The sequence below is a fragment of the Diuraphis noxia genome, unplaced genomic scaffold, assembly GCF_037042655.1.
Source record: "Diuraphis noxia isolate RWA-SAM2 unplaced genomic scaffold, SU_Dnox_SAM2 contig0001, whole genome shotgun sequence".
Taxonomy (NCBI): Eukaryota; Metazoa; Arthropoda; class Insecta; order Hemiptera; family Aphididae; genus Diuraphis; species Diuraphis noxia.
Window position 1 is genome coordinate 106,729,018 of NW_028301711.1, and position 20,461 is coordinate 106,749,478.

At 33.6% G+C, this 20,461-nt stretch overlaps 3 protein-coding genes across 3 annotated transcripts in view; 1 reads left to right on the forward strand and 2 right to left on the reverse strand.

Moving 5' to 3' along the window:
• LOC149063221 (polycystin family receptor for egg jelly-like) overlaps positions 1-20,461 on the reverse strand; it is a 222,862-nt gene that overhangs the window by 35,577 nt on the left and 166,824 nt on the right. The window lies entirely within an intron of this gene.
• Positions 17,649-19,710, forward strand: LOC149063223 (uncharacterized). The gene is made up of 3 exons (XM_089222369.1): positions 17,649-17,948; positions 18,812-19,014; positions 19,328-19,710. The coding sequence occupies exons 1-3, from the start codon at positions 17,656-17,658 to the stop codon at positions 19,708-19,710; spliced, it is 879 nt and encodes a 292-aa protein (XP_089078495.1). The 5' UTR covers positions 17,649-17,655.
• Positions 17,967-18,735, reverse strand: LOC149063224 (uncharacterized). The gene has a single exon (XM_089216253.1). It carries the CDS (start codon positions 18,415-18,417, stop codon positions 18,091-18,093), a length of 327 nt encoding a protein of 108 aa, XP_089072379.1. The 5' UTR covers positions 18,418-18,735; the 3' UTR covers positions 17,967-18,090.

The window sequence follows — 20,461 nt, forward strand, 5'->3', positions numbered from 1 at the left end:
TTTAATTATTACATAAAAAAAAACAGTAAAATCTTCCTTAAAATAAAATAAAACAACTTTTTTTTAGTAAAAAGTATTCGAAATAAAATAAAATAACATGACGTATTTAATTATTACATAAAAAAAACAGTAAAATCTTCCTTAAAATAAAATAAAACAACTTTTTTAAAAACAAATCGATATAATTATAATAGTAACCAACTAAGTTATAATACTTAATGATGAAATGAGTAAATAAAATTTGATAATTTATCAGTCTTATTTTAAACTGTCAGTTTCATCTTCCTCGTCAGTTTCTTGTAAACAGTCTTGGATTTTTGTACTATTTCTCATTTGCAGATACTCCTCGTGAAACTCATTAGGAATAATTCCAGATGTACACAATTTAATAAGATCATTATATTTTTCTTTCGAGATTGCAATGGTTTCTTTATACAACTTTTTTGCAATGACTTCTATAGTGGACCGAGATTCTTTCTTGTTCTGACCGCCTTTAAGTTTTAATGTTTTTGGTTCACAATCAGGATTATAATATGAAAAATATGCATGGATATTTATGGAATGAAAATTATCATCTTCACTATCCAAATTCAAACGTGAAAAAGCAAAGTAACGAACTTTTGAAATTTGAATGATATTACCATCGATATCTTTTAAAACTTTTGGGAGTATATTACTATTATCAGCTTCATATTTCCAATTATAAAAATCTGAATAAGCAAGTTGTTTTACCTCTATAGGCTTAGGATTTATACGTGCGTTTCTAATAAGTGTAGCCCATTCACTTGATGCCCAAACAGTTTTGTCCCTAACAAAACGTTCGATTGATGCATGCACTGAATCTACCGGCATGTAAGTATGACCCGGCAATAGAAAAACGATTTTTATCTCTTTAATGTACGTGAATTGACTTTTGAGTGATTTTGAAATCATAGCTAACATAGCACGATTTTTGTTTTGGCCGGTGCACGAGTCACAATATAAAGCTACGTATTCATATATTTTTTTGATATCTATATCGGTTAAATAGTTGTGTATACATGTCACAATTTCATTACATCCCCTTTTTCCGTTTATTTCTCCCCATAAATAAGCATAAGCATTTTGCGTTCCCGACTCGTAAATGGTGCAGTTATAAGAACTAAACTTCCTACTATAGTACAAATTCATATTTTGACCTGATGGGCTACTCAATACTTTTTGTAAATCAAAACTCGAGCACAAAAAATTCCCTTTACACTTTGAAATCTGTTGATCAAACAAAAACATAGAATTACATTCTTCTTTTTCGTATAAATGAAGTTGATTTTTTGTATCTTCGGATTCATTTAGTTGTCAGCTCATAATAATATTTTCAATTTTACAACACCAAGTACATTTATCCTTTTTAGGGACATGAAAACCGATATTATATTTTTCTTTAAACAGCTGATAGAAAAGTGTTTTTTTTATGATAGTACCGTTACTTTGTTTACAAAAATCAATGTAAAGCTTATATAATCTAGAGCAATTTCCTAACTCTGACGGTAAATATTTTTTAGTCGTTGAGGCTCGGCAATAGTGTGATGGTACCGCTGGGAGCTGCTGTATAAATTTATCAAAATTTGCCATAACATCATCAGACGTTTTATTTTTTGGACGTCTTGAACCACGACCATCTTTTTTCGAAGTTCCTGAAGGGGATCGCTTTGAAAGAGTATAAGTTAAACATTTTTGTGTCATATCCAAAGTTTTTAACAAAAACTGTTGACATACCCGCTTTGGTTCACTATTGCACGATAAATAATATTCTCTAGTTACATTACGGCGACTAGTACCTTCAACTCTTTTCCTTTTAATAGCAATTTCTTTGGTAGATGATAATAAATAATCCCGTTGTCTTTCATAACTACCTAATCCCCAAAAATTGGAAAAAATAATTTGTCTCTCTTCTTCGGTTATTTTATTCGTACACTTGTTAGGACATTTTGAATTAGCGCAAGGGTTATTTTGAACTTTCTTACCATTACCATGGACACGGTTGTGTTTTTCCTTTATTTTTTTATTAATAATTTTTGGCTTTTTCAAACCACTTTTTCCTATCTGTGTTAGTTCATCAACAATAACAACATCATTGCATTCTAAATCACAACTTGAAGTTTTTTTATCGGATTCTATAGATGGAATTTTGAAAAGTTCTCGTGAACAACTAGGTTTTTGACAATTAGTTATAATATTATCACTAACATCAGAAACAGTAAATGAAGTATTTTTATTCAACACCATACCTGGTGGTAACCAATCTGTTGTATCTCTAGTACACTCTGACGGACATAATGTCGGTGACTTATCAGATAATAATGTATTTTTAGCAGTAATATTATTTTTGGTAACGGGAACTTCAGATTTTTTATAAACGTTTAACTCTTTATTTTCAACTGCCATAATATCTTTATAAACTAGACCATTAAAAAAATTAGCACGATCAAAGTTGTCGTTTTGTTTTGATGGAAAGTTATTATCAATAGTGCTAGACGAATTATTTATATGGTCGGGAGGACCACAGCTGAGGCACAACGCCGACGAAGCTCGGCCCACCCATCTCACCATTGATGTGCTTTCCTAACGGGAGCGAGAATGGTACTTCGGGATGTGGGGGAGCCCCGCGGCGTTGAGCGATTGACGCTGTGCCCTCACACGGCGTTCGCGTGGCGGCTACGGTCGTTGCGCGGTCGACGGCGGTTTGGTTTCGGAGTGGTTGTAGCGGGAGCTACTATGTGGTTAAAAGACCGACACTTGGTCTAGGGGAAGGCTGCCGAGTGAGTATTCTCCTTAGCGCCCACCCAGCTTACCGGTGGAGCTATATGCACCGGAGGTTGCCCGTGACCAAAAACGGGAAGCGATGAGGATAGCTCGCGACTCGACCAGGGTGGCGAAGGGCACGTGCACGCCTCAGCTAATGGTACGGGCGCACTCTCTCCCGACTTCGGTGGGAACGGGTTTGCGCCCGGTGCTCGTGCTAGTTTATACTTAATACTTTATAGTAGTTGGTAGCAGGGTTGGGCAGTATCAAAGATACATGTATCAAAGATAAAATTGTATCTTGTATCTTGTATCATGATACATAATTTTAAAGTATCACGTATCATGTATAATGATACATTTTATACCAGTCTCTTATATCTTTTTTGCCAAAAGATTGTGAGATTTCATGATTTTTTAAGTCACAAAAACCACCCACGAGCAAAGGGGAACACTTTCCTCGTGACCTGTGAGCCGCACCGCAGTGGCGAATGAACGGCAAAGATTTATTTAGAAGGGGGAAAACAAACAAAAAAATTTATATTAATAAAATAATAGGCGTAAAGTCTTAGGATAACTATGGGGATATATTTTACATGGTTGTAATAAATAATATATAATATAATGCACATGGCAAAATGCACAAAATACAGGGAAAAGTATATAATATAATGCACATGGCAAAATGCACAAAATACAAGGAAAGATATATAATATAATGCACATGGCAAAATGCACAAAATACAGGGATAAGTATATAATATAATGCTATGGCTCCGACAAGCGGTTACCGGCACGGAATAGTCATCATACGTCGGTATGACACATTATACTATTACATGTGTTAAAGGAAAATACCCACGGCTCCGCATGACGGTTACCGGGGCACCTATGAGGAAAAATGGAGCATAAATAGAAATACGTTGTAGTGATACATAATCAAAATGAAAAGGGAGGAATATTGGGGGAAATAGTTTTGTACATTACACAAATGAAGATGACTTGAGTTGTGGCTGGATGACGAAAGTGTGGATGACCGACGGCTGAGATAGGCTGGCCAGTTGGCCATCGACCCCCAAGACACGTGGTCGACATGGCCCATCGGCGTCGGTCACTGGAAAAACGGAGGCTTCGCCCGACATCGGGCCCGACGTCTCGTCGCTTAGCCCATCATTTCGTACATTACGAGTATGGATGACAATACGAAAAACTATAAGTTGACTATTGATCACGAGGTTGATCGGACCGCAGAATAAGTGGCCCGGTGGTGTTCGTTACGTCTTGACGGGAATACGTTGGTTTAAAAAAAAAAAGTGAAGATGGCTGGCGAATGGTGTCCGGTCGCTGGCCGTTGTTGTCGCAATTGATGTCGTAGTAGGGAAGGTCAGGGTAGGCGTATTGCGGGATTTTACAATAATATGGGTAATTAAAATAATTGCTCTGCGGCGATCGCACCGACGGACGCGACAGAGGCGCCGACGGCAGCCGATGACGACATGTTACGGTGACGACGGTGAACACTGTTGCAGGCGGGGAGGTCGGGGATCAGTTATTGCATAACATAGTGGTAATCGCGGGCGCAATATTATATTAATGGGGCGGTCACTGACCGACAGGTATGCTGATATTCTAGGTATTGGGTATACCCAGTGGTTTAATAATAATAATAAGGCCTGAAATTCTGTGACGTTACAAGATACAAGATACTTTTATTGTAAAAATATGTACTGAATAGTACCAAGACATTTTGATTTTCGATATTAGATAATTTTGTCGTGGATTGTATTTTTACGAAAAATTGTCCAGGTGCAATCGAGTTAAAATTAACGATAACGAAAAAATATACCACATGATTTTATAACTTGTAAAGCTGTAAGATAATTTAAAAAACATAAAATTAAATTAAGGTGCCCGTATATCCGTAGCCCATATACGATATACGTATCTAACTGGCCGTTAACGATTTTTTCACATTTTTTTGCTTTATAATTATTGACTTTTAATTTTTTTTTAATGAATTATTTTACTGAACAAAATATTAAAATTCTAAAATTTATATACTCATTTTTGACCATAAGTCCATAACCAATTATAGACTTAGAGGAACTATATACAAGTACAAATTAAGATGTGCACACTTTATGTAACTTATTAATTTTGGTGTATTTCTATTATATAGTGATGTAATAGTTATAAATGTATAATGTGTACCTACTTATTGACTTTGTGTATTATTTAATATAATTATGACTTTATAAGTATTTATGAATTGACACTACAGTGAATTATGTATAGATGTTTTAAGTTTAATAGTAAATACAATTCGATTGGAAATATAAAAGTATTATGTATCTAAGTATCTTTGATACATGTATCTTGTATCTTTTCTACATTCACAATGTATCTTTTATCTTGATACACTAAATGCATGTATTGTAGCGTCCCAGCATACAGGAGGACAAACGACTGGTGTTGAGGTAGATGGATTGGGTGTAATAAGTATAACAACTTAATTTGTGATTAATTTATTAGATATTTATTTGATTACTATGTAAATAAAACACTTTTACTTCACAAAATGATTTGGTTGCAAAATATTCTAAGTCCGAATAATTAAATTGGACTGGTGTCTGGCGTGAAGGTGCTTGTTCTGACTCTGGTGGCTCACGTCTGAATTGGGTCTAATCGGGGCTCTCCTATATAGTCCAGATAGTCCTACTCTCTGCGTTTCCTCTCCTATCGATAAGATACGTATGTGTCCATGGCCGAGTCGTGCAAAAGCGAACGCGTGTATTATTTTAATATCGCAGCTTCCCACGCCCATGCGGCCGGTCGGCCACATCCTGGTTATTCGCGATACGTAATCTCCATAACCCGACGACATTAATCATATCTCTAGATACGCCTGCCAAGACTACGATTTCATATTTAATATTTCGTATATTTAATTCCAATTATGGTAATATTTTGGAAAGGCTAGAAGTTTGGCCTTCGATATAACTATTGAGGTCCTACACAATATAATTGGTTGGCGAAATCATACGCCCCAGGGTCACTTATACCTATCTACGTGTATATGCGTGTTTAGATGTCTCAGCGGGACGTCAGTACATAGCAGTATCATGTATCATGTATCATGATACTTTTTTTTGATTATCTTGCCCAACCCTGGTTGGTAGTTGGTATAGCTATTCGAATTAGTGTATTACGAAAGCTGAACCAGTAATCATTTTTATCTACTAATCTACAATTCACTAATATTATAATATTATCATAACTAATATTTAAAAATACCCAGGTGGTGTGCGGCGGCGGATCAAAATAGCCATTTAGCTTTGGCGTCTGCACGATTGATGAGGAGTGGAGGACGTTATTAATTATTATCACTCGAGGTTAATAAATAATAATCAATTTTATATTGTTAAGGAAATGGTTTCTATTATTATTTATATCTATTATAAATAATAGTTTTGATCACATATTATATGGATTATTTTGGTATATACTATATTTTAATTTAATGTATATGTTGTATCGTACATTTGTTATCGGTAATCGTTCATATTTTAAGCTTAAATCGTCAGCGTATTTAGGCTCCTAGTGACCTAGTAAGTTATAAAAATTAAATAATATCAGTTTTCTCGATTAATTATAATACAGGGTGTCCCACAGAGATCTGGCAAATGAAATAACTTTTGTTCTAATTAATATTTTTAAAAAATGTCTTTTAAATATAATTCATAAACACTTGCACTACATTTTTAGAATACATTTTTTATTTTTTAATACTGAAAATAAAAAACTTAAAAATTGATAAAATTTTTTTTCGAAATATTCAATATAGCCAATTTGTAAATCTGATTTTTAGAAAAATTTATATGGTAAAAACACTTATTTAAGTCAATTGGCTTATTTTTTACAATATTTTTAAATATCAATATTTTCGTTAAGTAAATTATAGTTAATTATAGTAATTTATAGTTTATAAGAAAAGTTATTTCATTTGTCAGAATGTCAAATCTCTTTGGGACATCCTGTATAATATATTAAAGAAACAACTGTTTTTTTTTTTTTTAAGTTTAAAATGCGACCAGGTAGTAAGCAGCGTTCCACGGTGTGGGAGCATTTTACAAAAAACGTTGATAAAACTACAGTTAGTTGTCAAATTTGTAAAAAAGATTTAAAATTCTATGGAAATACAACTAACTTAAAAGGTAGGTACCTAAATATAAATTAATTATTAATTTCTTTTTATATTGGATAGTAGTCATTATATAGGTATCATTTTATATAATTATTATATCATTATGTATCTTTGTTTTTAAAAATAGTATTTAAAACGGAAACATCCTACTGCGCTTACTATTCCTGCTTCTACAACAGACGATTCAGATTCCGAATTGTATTCTATTGAGTCTATTAATAACTTATCGAATTTTCAATCTTCTTCTACAAATTCTAATTCACAAACTGAATCTTCAATTTTAAATCAACCTTTAACTAAACGCTCGCGTCAACTTAAATTATACGGTACAACAAAAAATAGGTAATGAACTAACTGTTGCAGAAAATAATGAAATTGACAAATGTCTAGTAAAAATGATTACCGCCGATTATCAACCATTTTCAATAGTTGAAAATGTTGGCTTTTTAGAATTTACAAAAAAATTACAACCATTATACGAGCAGAAAATTTTTGACTACCAAACTGTTGCCTGATCAATATAATGTAATTTATTTAAAACTAAAATATATGTTGGAAAACGTTAACGATGTATCAATCACTACGGATATGTGGACATCAGATTCCACTAGGTCGTACATAACTGTAACTTGCCGTTTTATATTTAATGATTGTTTGTATTCGCCAGTTCTTGCGACTGAAGAAGTTAAAGAAAGTCATACCGGGGAAAACATTGCTTCGGCACTTTCAAACATATTTAATGACTGGAATATTTCAAATAAAATTGTAACTATAGTTTCGGACAATGGTGCAAATATAAAATATGCTATAAATGATCACCTCCTAAAATATCACCACCCTTGTGTTGCACATACTTTAAATTTAAGTGTGAATGAATCTATTAATCAAAATACAGAGTTTCTCATGGTTCTAAAAATATGGCGAGCTATAGTGGGTCATTTTAAACATAGTAATCTTGCAACAGAAAAATTAAAAGAATTTCAGAAACAAATGGGTCTTCCCGAGTTGAAAGTGAAATAAGACGTTAGCACTCGTTGGAACTCGAGTTTAACTATGATACAAAGGCTCATCCGAATTAAAAATCCTTTATATGCAGCAATGTCATCACTTCGACGAGCTCCAAATTGCTTAACTGCAAACGAATGGGATGTAATAACAGATTGTGCCTCAATTTTAAAACCTTTCGAAAGTTTGACGATAGAATTATCTGAAGAAAAGTACTCAACTTTATCTTTGGTAGGGGAGAAAGTGGGGGAATACCACGAGTTGGGTAACTGCGCGCAGTGTGATATCTTATAAACCAGTACATTTTAAAATTCAGTGATTGGCTTAAAATAATCAGCTGTTTAGTCTCATCAACAGAAAAAATATTTATAATAATATTATCAATATGTGCTGAGTTATCAAGCCGATCATTAATCTCCAAAAAAAACTAAATAAAAGTACTGGATTTCGTAACGTGGTAAGTTATATGTAATTAATTATTTTTTAACATAATAAAATATAGTTTTGTAGAGAATTTTCTCAGCTTTATTTAATATATCGTCAACTAGATAATATTATTTTACACATTTCATTGAATATTGATTATATAACAAAAGTCGATTGGGGTAATGCTGCGCGTCCTACTCGGGGGAATGGAGCGTATACTTTTAATACGCAGTATTTCCCGATTCGTAGTTTTACTTATTTGGCTATATTGTTTATTAAATATTTATCTGTTATTCATGTTAAATAAATAATTGTTATTTATATTTCAAGTTTTAAAATGCCAATACTATACACTAGGAAGACTGAAAAAGCAAAATGGACATCAGAACAATTACAAGCGGCTATACTTGCCATTAACTCAGGTCGAAAAATTCGTGATGTTGGTCGAACTTTTAGTATTGCAGAATCAACACTTCGAGGTAGACTAAAAAATCAAAATTATGGTAAACCTAAACTTGGTAGAAAACCAATATTTTCTTATGAGGTTGAAAAAGAATTAACGAAACATGTATTAAAACTATCTAAATACTTTTATGGTTTAACACCAACTGAATTAAGACGACTTGCTTATGAATATGCTGTTGCAAATGGCATTGAACAAAGATTTTGCAGCTTAACAAAATCAGCTGGATATGACTGGCTAGAACTATTTCTAAAAAGAAATCCCGAAATAAGTTTACGCACTCCAGAAGGTACCAGTTTAAACAGAGTTTCATCATTCAATGAAACTAATGTACGATTATTTTATAAAAACCTAGGGGAAACAATGGACAAGTTCAAACTGAATGATAAATGTACTAAAATTTTTAATGTTGACGAAACGGGAATTACAACTGTTCAAAAACCATCAAGGATTTTGGGTCCAAAAGGCCAAAAGCAAGTGGGGTCAATGATCAGCTGGGAACGTGGCAAAAATGTTACAATAATTGTTTGTTGTATGAATGCTGCGGGTTCATTTATCCCACCTATGTTTATATACCCTAGGGCTAGAGTTAGTCAATTGTTAGGTAGAGGTGGTCCAGTTGGTTCTTTATACGAGTGTTCGAAGTTTGGATGGATAACAACTGAACTATTTTTTAAATGGATGGAACACTTTGCTAAAGTTGTCAAATCAACAACGCTGGATCCAGTTTTGTTAATATTTTGATAATCATACCAGTCATATTTCTATTGAAATTTATAACTTTTTCAGATTAAATGGTATTTGTATTGTAACTTTACCACCACATACTTCACATAAATTGCAACCACTCGACTTAACTTTTTTTGGACCTCTTAAGACTACCTTTAATCGCGAGTGTAACTTGTTTTTAAAAGCTCATCCACATGAAAAAATAACGATGTATAATTTGGCTTCACTTTTTAATAAAAGTTATACAAAAGTAGCTACAATGGACAAAGGGTTATCGGGATTTAATAGCGTCGGTATTTTTCCATTGAACACTGATAAATTCACAGCCGATGACTTTGCACCTGCACAAGAATTACGTGAAGTAGAAAAAGAGTTTACTTTTGAATATTTAGAAAATGAACTTGATATTTCTGAAAATCAACTCTGCACTCGGCAAGGTAATAAGAACGAACAAGAAAATTTTTCTTTGGAACGTGAATTACAGGCAATAGAAGAAGACTATAATTTTCCAAGTTTACAGGATGAATCAACAAGTATACATGATACAAAAGGAATAGTTCAAATAAATGATCTCCCATCAACATCAACTGGTATTTATCATACAAGTATTGAACAGTTATGTCCAATACCAAAAATAAATGCCACATCGACTAAACGTTCTACATCACGCAAACGTAAATCCATCGTGTTGACAGACACACCTATGAAATTAGAATAGGAGCAAGCAAAAGAAAAACGAGAAATGTCAAAAAAAATAAAACAAGAAAAGTTAGTAAGGAAACAAGAAAATTCTAAACAAAATAAAGTAAAAGTAATTAAAGAAAAAACACAATATAACTAAAAAAAAAAAATCAAAAAAAATCAATAAAGGCTGTAAAATCAAATAAAATTAAACGTGATGGTAATCGTCAGCTTAACTTCAACACTATTCTAAGTGATGAAGAAACATATGAAAATGAGTTCCAACAAAAATGTGTAGTTTGTGGAGAATTTGGTCTCAATGAAGTATGGTATCGTTGTAGAGATTGTGGACTTTGGGCACATGCGTTATGCACTTCAACTGACAGACCTGCTTCGTATATTTGTGATTTTTGTCAATAAGTTCCTATCTAAAACAAAAAGACTAAGTTATTAATTAAGTTCTACATTTATTAATTTAAAAATTATGTTTCATTTTATATTGTTAAAGGTTATACCTAAAGGTTAGGTATGTTTAAGTTTTTTAATATTATTATATGTATTACTATATATTATTCTAATTTACCTATTTTTACTTTTATTATACACTTAAGATTTTTAAAAGGAATACATTTTATGTTAATTTGTTATAAGGTTATTATTCAACTGTTTAAGTTTTTTTTATTTAAAACTTTTTGTTATTTTATATTGTTTAAGTATTCAACACTTGAATTGGTTTTTATTTTAATATACCACTATACCTATAGTATTTTAAAATAAATAGTTTTGAAAGATTTTATAACAATTAGTTAATTTATTTTCTATTTTTTATTTTAATAATAGTTACCATATGTGGTTTCATGTTAAAATCGTTGCGCGGAATTTCCCCAAGCGTGCGTGGCATTACCCCACCACTCGGGTAATACCACGCATTTTAACGTTTTGGAAAACAATTAATTCAAAAAAAAATAATAATAGTAAACTAAATAAATAATATTTATTAAATAGCTACCATGTTTATGTATCAAGAGAAAAAATGTTTATTTAAATATCTGCTTATTTAAGTCCATACTAATCATTTTAGCTTAGGAATGGCCCATTTCCCCCTAATACCGCTAGTGAGAGGCCTTCAATATACGGTTAGAAAAGTAAGACCAAAAACTGATGCCGGTATTTTACTACAAAATAGTTTATTAGATGTTATTTCGAGGCGTTTAGGATCTTTAGAAAAAAATAAAATAGTTTCAAAATCAACTTTATTATATCCTAAATTAAAAAAACTGCATTTGGATTGGAAGATAATGCTAATAATGCTCAGCAATGGTTAGTCGACGAGCTTACATCAATTATTTCTATTAATAATCACGCAAATTATAATAATATTGAAAATATAAACAAAACACCAGGTTCGTTAACTTCAAAAGGGTCCTCTTATTCTTTACGGGATCATTTTGATCAAAAAGTGACAGAAGTTAGAAGTGCCATATGTCCAAATGTTTCTGCAACATTAATGATGCGTCAGTACTTAGAGTTACGCAATTTGCATCGAGAAAAAAGTAGTTTGGATTTTTGGAAACAGCACAAGATGATATTGCCTGAATTATACAAACTTCAACAAAAATATCTCTGTATACCGGCGACTTCAGTTCCTTCCGAACGGGTATTTTCGAAAGCTGGATTGCTAACAAATGATCGTCGAAATAGGCTGTCGCCAAAAAATTTGAACTACATTATTTTTTTAAATAGTAATTTAAATCTTTTATAAATAGTAATACCTACCTGAATTTTGATTATACTTGTTTTAATTTTATATGCTTAACAGTTAAGACTAAGAATTGTCAGTTTTTTATTTATTTTATTTTAAAATAAATAGTATTTACTATTTTTTATTGTTTTATCCTGAAGCATTTGTTTTTATAATTTATAAATTATTATTATTCATCATGTTGGCGCCGCATAAGCATTATTTAGCTGTCACCGATCGACACACACACAAACACTCGCGCGCACCAGCTGTTATTTTAAGTTGTTTTTGTTTAATTATTTGTATCTTGTGAATTATATAATAATGTTGTGCAACACCGCCTTATCGTCCGTGTCCGCCGTCTAAGTATTATCAATTATGTTATATCATTACCATAGCCAAAGGCATACGTTTTTATATTATTAATTAGTATTCTCTCCAGCGTTGTCGCAAATAAAGCTCGTACGTGCGCAAATCGTCGTCGGCAGTTTCTACAATAAAAATTGTATTTTGTGAGCGCAAATCGCCACTGTTTTTTTATACTTAGGTGTATTCTATGTGTGCGCAAATCGCCACATCCTTTTATATATATTGTATTCGTGCAGGCGCTAATCGCCACTGTCAGTATTATATTTGCATTTTTTGCAAATCGTTTGCGCTAATCAACGCGATTTGTTTGTATTATATTAAATTATTATATTGGTGCAGGCGCGAATCACCTTATTGTTTTTATATTTGTGTGCGCTGATCGCCACATTTTTATTATTATATATTGTATATACGGCGCGAATCGCCTTAATTTTATTTTGTTATTATTTTATATAGGCGCTAATCGCCGCATTTTATTATTTTGTTTATTGTGTGTGTAAAAATTGTACATTATTATTTAGCATAGGTAGCAGCTGGCCAGTCTACGCTCCACAAATTGTGAGTTTTAATTATTTATTTATTATTATTTATATTTTTACCTATTATCTTATTATTGCCTATTGGTGTTATTATTTTATTATCGGCTGTGCCAAACCGGCAATTTAATTTATTATATATTTATATTGTTGAGCCACAAGGGCTATATTATTAGTATATTCTACATTTTTACCTGTTGGGCCAAAAGGGCCGTAGTATCATTATTACCGTTTATTATATATTTATCAGCATTTAAATTGAGTTACCATTTTTTACTTAGAGTTACCTATCTCCTTTTATCAGTTAAGAACACACACACACAAATATACACATCTACACACACCACCACACACTAGCACTCTCTGGTCTTGCTCGGCGACCCCGTCCACTTCCCTTGAGTCGCTATATACACGTATACACATTTACACAGGTCGGTCGGTGTGTGCGTGCGCTACGAAGTAGTTGGGTAACCGGGCGCGCGTATTATTATCTTACGCTCCCGGCCCGTTCACATCATATAAATACAGTTTTTTTTTAGATAGTATTACAATTAATAATTATGTTACATATAATTATATATTTTGGTTAAACGTTAAATATTTAAAAATTATTTAATATTATTAGTATTTTTAAACATATTATGTACAAACAAAATAAATCGTCAGTTGTTTTTCTTACAATATTATTTTGTTTTGTTTCATTATAAAAATTTTATTATATTTAAACATTAAAAAATAGTATGTATTTCAGTTTTTAATACATACTTTTATTGGCTTTATTGATTAATGATTTTTGTAATATTTTCTATTGAAAATCTATCACGGCTATCTACTATCTAGTATCTAGTACTTAGCTAGTAAAGCTCAAGATTTATGTCTTATGATGTAGTAGTATAAAGTATTTTATAGATCTTGAGTAAAACTGCCGTATTATCGACCATAAATTTGTAATATTTTTTGAGTGATTCTTATCTATTCGATTACATGTTCTCGATTATTATATCTCGGTGACTAGCGACTAACAGTGACTATTCTCTCGATTAAAATAATCGAGTGAATTACTCGATTATTATAATATCTCGAATATCGAAATCATTCGATTATTACCATCACTAGTCTCAGCAGCTGTGGTTACCTGCGCTGTCGGTGACCCGGTCGCGTCCGCCGGTACATGCTGACAAGATGTCTGAAGCCCAATAATATTGCAAGTCCCCGCAAAAAGTGACACTGCACCCGTCCCACTCTATCAACATTTCGACAACGGTCGCCGACAAGCCGAGCCGTCTACCGACGTCTCGACACTCTTTTCACGACCACTGAGCACTGACTGTTTGTATACGTCCCACTGGTCAAGTCTGCCGATCCATCCGTCAACGTCAAAAACCACGCGGTAAACATTTGGTGTTCCTGTGTTTTTTTTCTTCTTCTATTGATGTTCACCGACGCCATGATGGGCTAAGCTGAGGAAGGCCCGGCGGCTAATATTCACAACCGTTTTCCACGTAACCCGGTGCAGATAGGCCGTGACGATCACGAGTATAAGGTGTATCGATGGCCCACGAGGCCAGCTCATCGCATCCACCGGTTACCAACATCTCAAGCCACCAGCAGTCGTCAAGTATTATTTTCCCCCAACTTCCCCTTGTTTTTTAATTTTGATTATGTATCACCACTGTTTGTTTTTGAAATGAAACTTTATGAATTAATATTGTTCAATACATTAAATATTTTACGTTTAAAGTGAATAAAATTGTAAATTTATTTTAAAGTTTATGATATGTGAATTTTCGGGTAAATAATAACAAATTATGGAGAAAAGTGACACAGACTCCGAGTATGAAAGCGGTGCTTTAGGACCACCAACTAAGAAGAAATTACGTACGGAAATTGTGCATAAAAAGTGTGTGACAATAGATTCAAGACAAGATTTTAAACCTAGTGAGACCCAATCAATTGATAATGAATCACGAAGGTGAGTACGCATCTCAAACCAGTTACTAGCGTCGTAGCGTCATATGCATTGTTGCTATGTCCTTGACTATTTTCTCCCTCTACTAATATGCGGTATTAATACTAATAATTCTACTCTCGACATTGGGACACGTTTGATTCTCTGTCCTTTTCTTGCCTCTCTTTCTCTTTTACTCTCGCTTTTTCCTTGTTACTCTTCCGTATTTTAGCCTCACGTTTCTACAATTTACTTCAGCAAAGTTTTAAAATAGAATAATATAAAATTTAATTTCCGTAAATTATAAAATACTTATTAATTGTAGAGGTTTACCATTACAAATAATTGGTGACATCGTGATTGAACATGACAATAATCAAATGGAAGTTAATGATGGAAATCTCACTATAGATCATGTACAAAAACCGAGACAAATGATTGAAGTTAGGTACATTAATTTCGATTTTACTTTTATGATCATTAATGACTCTAATAATAATTTACTACATTTACACAACTGAAATTATGGAATTATAGGTTAAATAAAGCGCCAAAAACTTCTGCAGAACGTGGTCGAGAATTCAGAGCACGAAAAGCACTGCTTAAACAACAATGTAAGCAACAACAGGAACTAGATGCAATAGTTGAAATTGCTACAGATGATATTCAAAGTGCTGGTCCATCAGAAAACAATCAAGTCTCTGAACCCTCTGAAATAACGACAATAGAAAGTAGAGCAAAGTCTGCAGAGGCAACACGGCGATGGAGAGAGAAAAAAAAAAGGCGTTAGTGAGTCATCAAAAAAACAGGCGAAAACTGCAGCTCAACGCATGCGAGAATACCGAGAGAGAAAGAAATTGTAAATATTTATTTATATATAAAACTTATGTCATTGAAGGCTCGTATAATTCTTATTTGCATTTCTTTACTTAGAGCAAAGAAAGTACTGTTGGAGCAGCAAAGTAATCAAGATTTAGATGCTATAGTCAGTACATCGTCATCACAAGTTAATCAAAGGGCTGGTCCATCAACAATAAACAGCATATCCGCAGAGCTAACTAGAAGAGAGGGAATTTACAATCACAGCAACAAATTGAAAGATCAGAACATACACGAGAATATCGTGAGAGAAGAAATGATAATGTCAACATGGAATCGTAATTATCATTGAAATTATATATGTTGTGTTTTTTTTTGATAAAAAAATTTTAGGCTATATTTTATTTTAATATATATCTTTTTCTGTTCATAGCAATAATCCATCGGGAAATAATGAAGAACAATCAGACCTCTGTGATTTAACTTTGAAGTACGACGACATTACAAAACATAAAAAGGCTCATGAGAATTTCGATCGAAAATTTCGGAAAAATCCATTTGGTTATTCATGTACAGTCTGTGATAGATTATGGTTTAAAAATGACTTAAAAAATGACTTAAAAAAGGCATCTGACAATTATAAAGATCTATTGAAGAAAATAACGGTAAGAAATAATATTATTTCGAAATAATATCGAAGTATGCACATACTTGATCACTATGAAGAAATTAACAAATATAAATTTTATAATTTCCAGAATATCAACAACATTAAAGATGCAATGATTTGTTCGACATGTAAAGTTGCTCTTGACAAGCAAAATATTCCAATATTGTCAACGTACAATGGATTTAAATATCCAGAAATTCCTGCACATTTACCGAAACTTGACCTAGTTACGGAAATATTAATTTCTCCTCGTCTCCCATTTATGCAGATACGAAGACTACGGCATGTGCATGGGCAATTTGGTATATACGGTCAGGTTATAAATGTGCCAGTATCTGTGGATACAATGGTGAATCAACTTCCAAGAGATATCAGCGATGATCATTGCATCTATGTTCATATAAAAAAGAAACAAATCCACAAGTCAAGCTATTTACAAGGATTAATTAATAAAAAAAATATTAAGGCATGGTTACAATATTTTGTAAACACGCCTCTTTATACTTACTACAATATCACAATTAATCATGGATTCCTCAGTGATGATAATGAAGAAACTCAACGAATAAGTAACATAGATGAAGTCAGTGAAGATATCCCCATCGAGGAGAGTCTTGCAGCTCACACTTCTGTGGAACGACGAAAAATATTTAAGGATCGCACCTGGAGAATACAATGTTCCTCGTAGTTTATTATTCGATGAACACGCGGAAGAATTGTCATTTCCAACTATCTATTTGGGACAATTTAGAACATTCAAAGAAAACATTAAAGCTACACCATTCATGATAGCTTCCAGTGAATTGCGTCGTACTGACCGTCGAGCAATTACTCCCTACCATTTATTGTATATCGCTGTGAAGATTATGAGATTGAGGATTCGAGATTGTTTGACTGTGGCATTCAAGCATATTGGTCCTAATACCAACATAACAAGAGAACAAATCCAATCAGATGAGTACATAAACAATTGTATTGAATCGAATCTTGCTTTCCTACGTTCAATACCAAATTCAACTTGGTATTGGGCACAAAGAAAGAAAGATCTTTTCGCAATGATTCGACAGAATGGCAGACCAACAGCTTTCATGACTCTTAGGGTACATACGCACTAAGCGGTTGCCCGCAATGCGGCCAGCCGTCCGGTTGACCGCAGTTTACGGTTGGTTCAGCGGGTAGCCGTAATGCGTCCAGCCGTCCGGTTGATCGCAGTTTACGGTTGGTTCAGCGGGTAGCCGTATGCTAAAAACAACTTTAACAACTTTAACAACTCCATTTCAACTATGGACGTTGAAGAAGTGATTGCTGTTTATTACATCTACGATCGCTACATAAAAAAGAAAAAGAAAAAAAAATACTGGATACATCCTTTCCTACAAACCAAAGATGAAACCAGGCATTTTGATATATTTTTTGAAAACCTCAAAAAATATGAAGACAAGTTTTTTGGTTACATGAGAATGAGTTTAAAATCATTTGAAGAATTATTGAGGATTTTAAGAACATCAATAACGAAGGAAGACACACGATTCCGAAAAAGTATTAAGCCTGAAGAAAAGTTAACCATTGTACTACGGTAAATAAAAAAACCAAATTATTTTTAAATTTTATGTTATAATTTTTCAAATTTCATGATTACAAAAAATTACTCATCATTATTATTATTTTAACATATTTTACTTTTATATTATCATTATAATTAACATAATATCATTGTCTTATGAAATTGAATTAAAAAGGTCAATATCAGAAGTTTCACTTTCATGAGATTCGTATGTGTTCGTTGAGTCTGCATTTGAGAGAGGTGATTGATTTATGGTAGTTTCGTGATGTGGGGTGGTTGCAGGTATAGATATTTGAATAGGCGTATGGTTGTAAGGATGGTATCTCATTTGTGCCGGATAAGGTCCACGATGTGGATTATTTTGAATATTCCAGTCCCATGTATTTTGCCTCTGAGCGTCTTGAATGACCTTTAAAACGTCCAATTTCGTTTGCATGCGCAAGTGTTCTGGTATTTTTTTAAAGTCTTTTACCAAAGACATAAAAAAAAGACGATCTTCGTCGTCTCCAACATTTTTAGTTTCTAAATTTTTGTTTAAAATTCCTATTAACTCTCTACCAATGTCATCATTTTTATTTTTTTTATTACGTTTTGGTACCCACGAGGAATCTGAAGGATGAGCAGTTGTATGTTGACCTTCTACAATTTTATCTTCATTATTTATTTCCGTATTGGAAGTAATATTTGAACTCGTTAAATTCACCGACACCGTATCTTTTAAAAATAAAAGGTTGTCGTAGAAAACGTAGGGGCATTTTTTTTTTTGCTTTAGAACCACTTTTATTCTCCTTTGCTTTGTGGGCCTTTACAAAAGAATCACGTATATTTCGCCATTTTTTCTGAAGATTCACGCCTGAAAAAAATAATTGTTTCAGATATTTGGCAACAGGTTGCTCATTTGCAGAACTACATTATGTGTTTCGGATTGGAATTAGTACTGTCGCAGAAATTGTCCGAGAAGTATGTGCTGCAATATGGTATTGTTTAAAAGAAATATGTCTACCTGAACCAACAAAAGAAATGTGGTATCAAATTGCAAATGGTTTTTTTAAGAGAGCAAATTTTCCTCACTGCATAGGTGAGTATTACAGTGCCAATTGCTATTGTATTTTTTAACAATAATTAAAAAATATATAAAAAAAAAATAATCATATAAATAAATAATTAATAATCATAAAAAAAATACTCATATTAATATTCAGTCAAAATTGCATATATCTACTGTCATTTATTTTAGAGTTTACACAAAAAACCAAAATCGATTTTGAGTTAAATCAGTTTTGCGTAAAAATTCCCGTTTTTTCCTTAATTTTTCATTTGTTTTTCACGTTGCTTTTGAAAGCTATTGGGAATTTTACATAATTTTACAGTGATAGTATTTATTATTTTAGGTGCATGTGACGGCAATTACATTAGAATTATAGCACCTGCCAATAGTGGATCAATGTGCTATAATTACAAAGGATTTTTCTCTCTAGTTTTAATGGCAATTTGTGACAGTGACTATAAATTTGTACTAATAGACGTTGGAGCGTATGGGAGATTTGGAGACTCGGCAATTTTTCAAAATTCTAATTTTTATAAAAAAATTCAGGAGAAACGTCTGAACATTCCCGATCCATCACCGATTTCGCCAGATAGTACCACTTGTTTGCCGTTCGTTTTTGTTGGCGATGAAGCGTTCGCTTTAAGTACAACTATGATGCGTCCATATGCAAGAAACAATTTAAATGTTACAAAAAAAACCTATAATTATAGGAGTAGTATAAAATAGAGAATTCAATCACAAGATCCTCATCCTCCTCCTCATCCTCATCCTCCTCCTCATCATACGCCACCACCACCACCACCACCACCTCTCCTACTCACCGCCCGGCCATAGGTGCCGCCGTCCCACCACCACCACACCACCATATCCCCACCATCACCACCACCACCACCTCTCCTACTCACCGCCCGGCCATAGTTGCCGCCGTCCCACCACCACCACCCGCCCGGCCATAGGTGCCGCAACCGGTACACCGCTCCTCATCCTCATCATACACCACCGCCACCACCACCTCTCCTACTCACCGCCCGGCCATAGTTGCCGCCGTCCCACCACCACCACCCGCCCGGCCATAGGTGCCGCAACCGGTACACCGCTCCTCATCCTCATCATACACCACCACCACCACCTCTCCTACTCACCGCCCGGCCCTAGGTGCCGCCGTCCCACCGCCACCACCACCACCCGCCCGGTCATAGGTGCCGCAACCGGTACACCACTCTCCGCCCCACCTAAACATCCAACTACTCGACGCCGCCGCCGTTGTGATGTATAATAATATTATTATTATCAGTGGAAATAATGCAAAAATTTATTTCGATTGTCCAGGACTCGACCTCGAATCTCTTGCCTCACAGACGACTGCTATAATACCACTGGTCCACCAGACCAATTATGTGCATATTATTTTAGCCATTTAAGTGAAGTATATTTAATTATAGGTACGCTATCACATTCCTGCGAGCTGTTCTATACC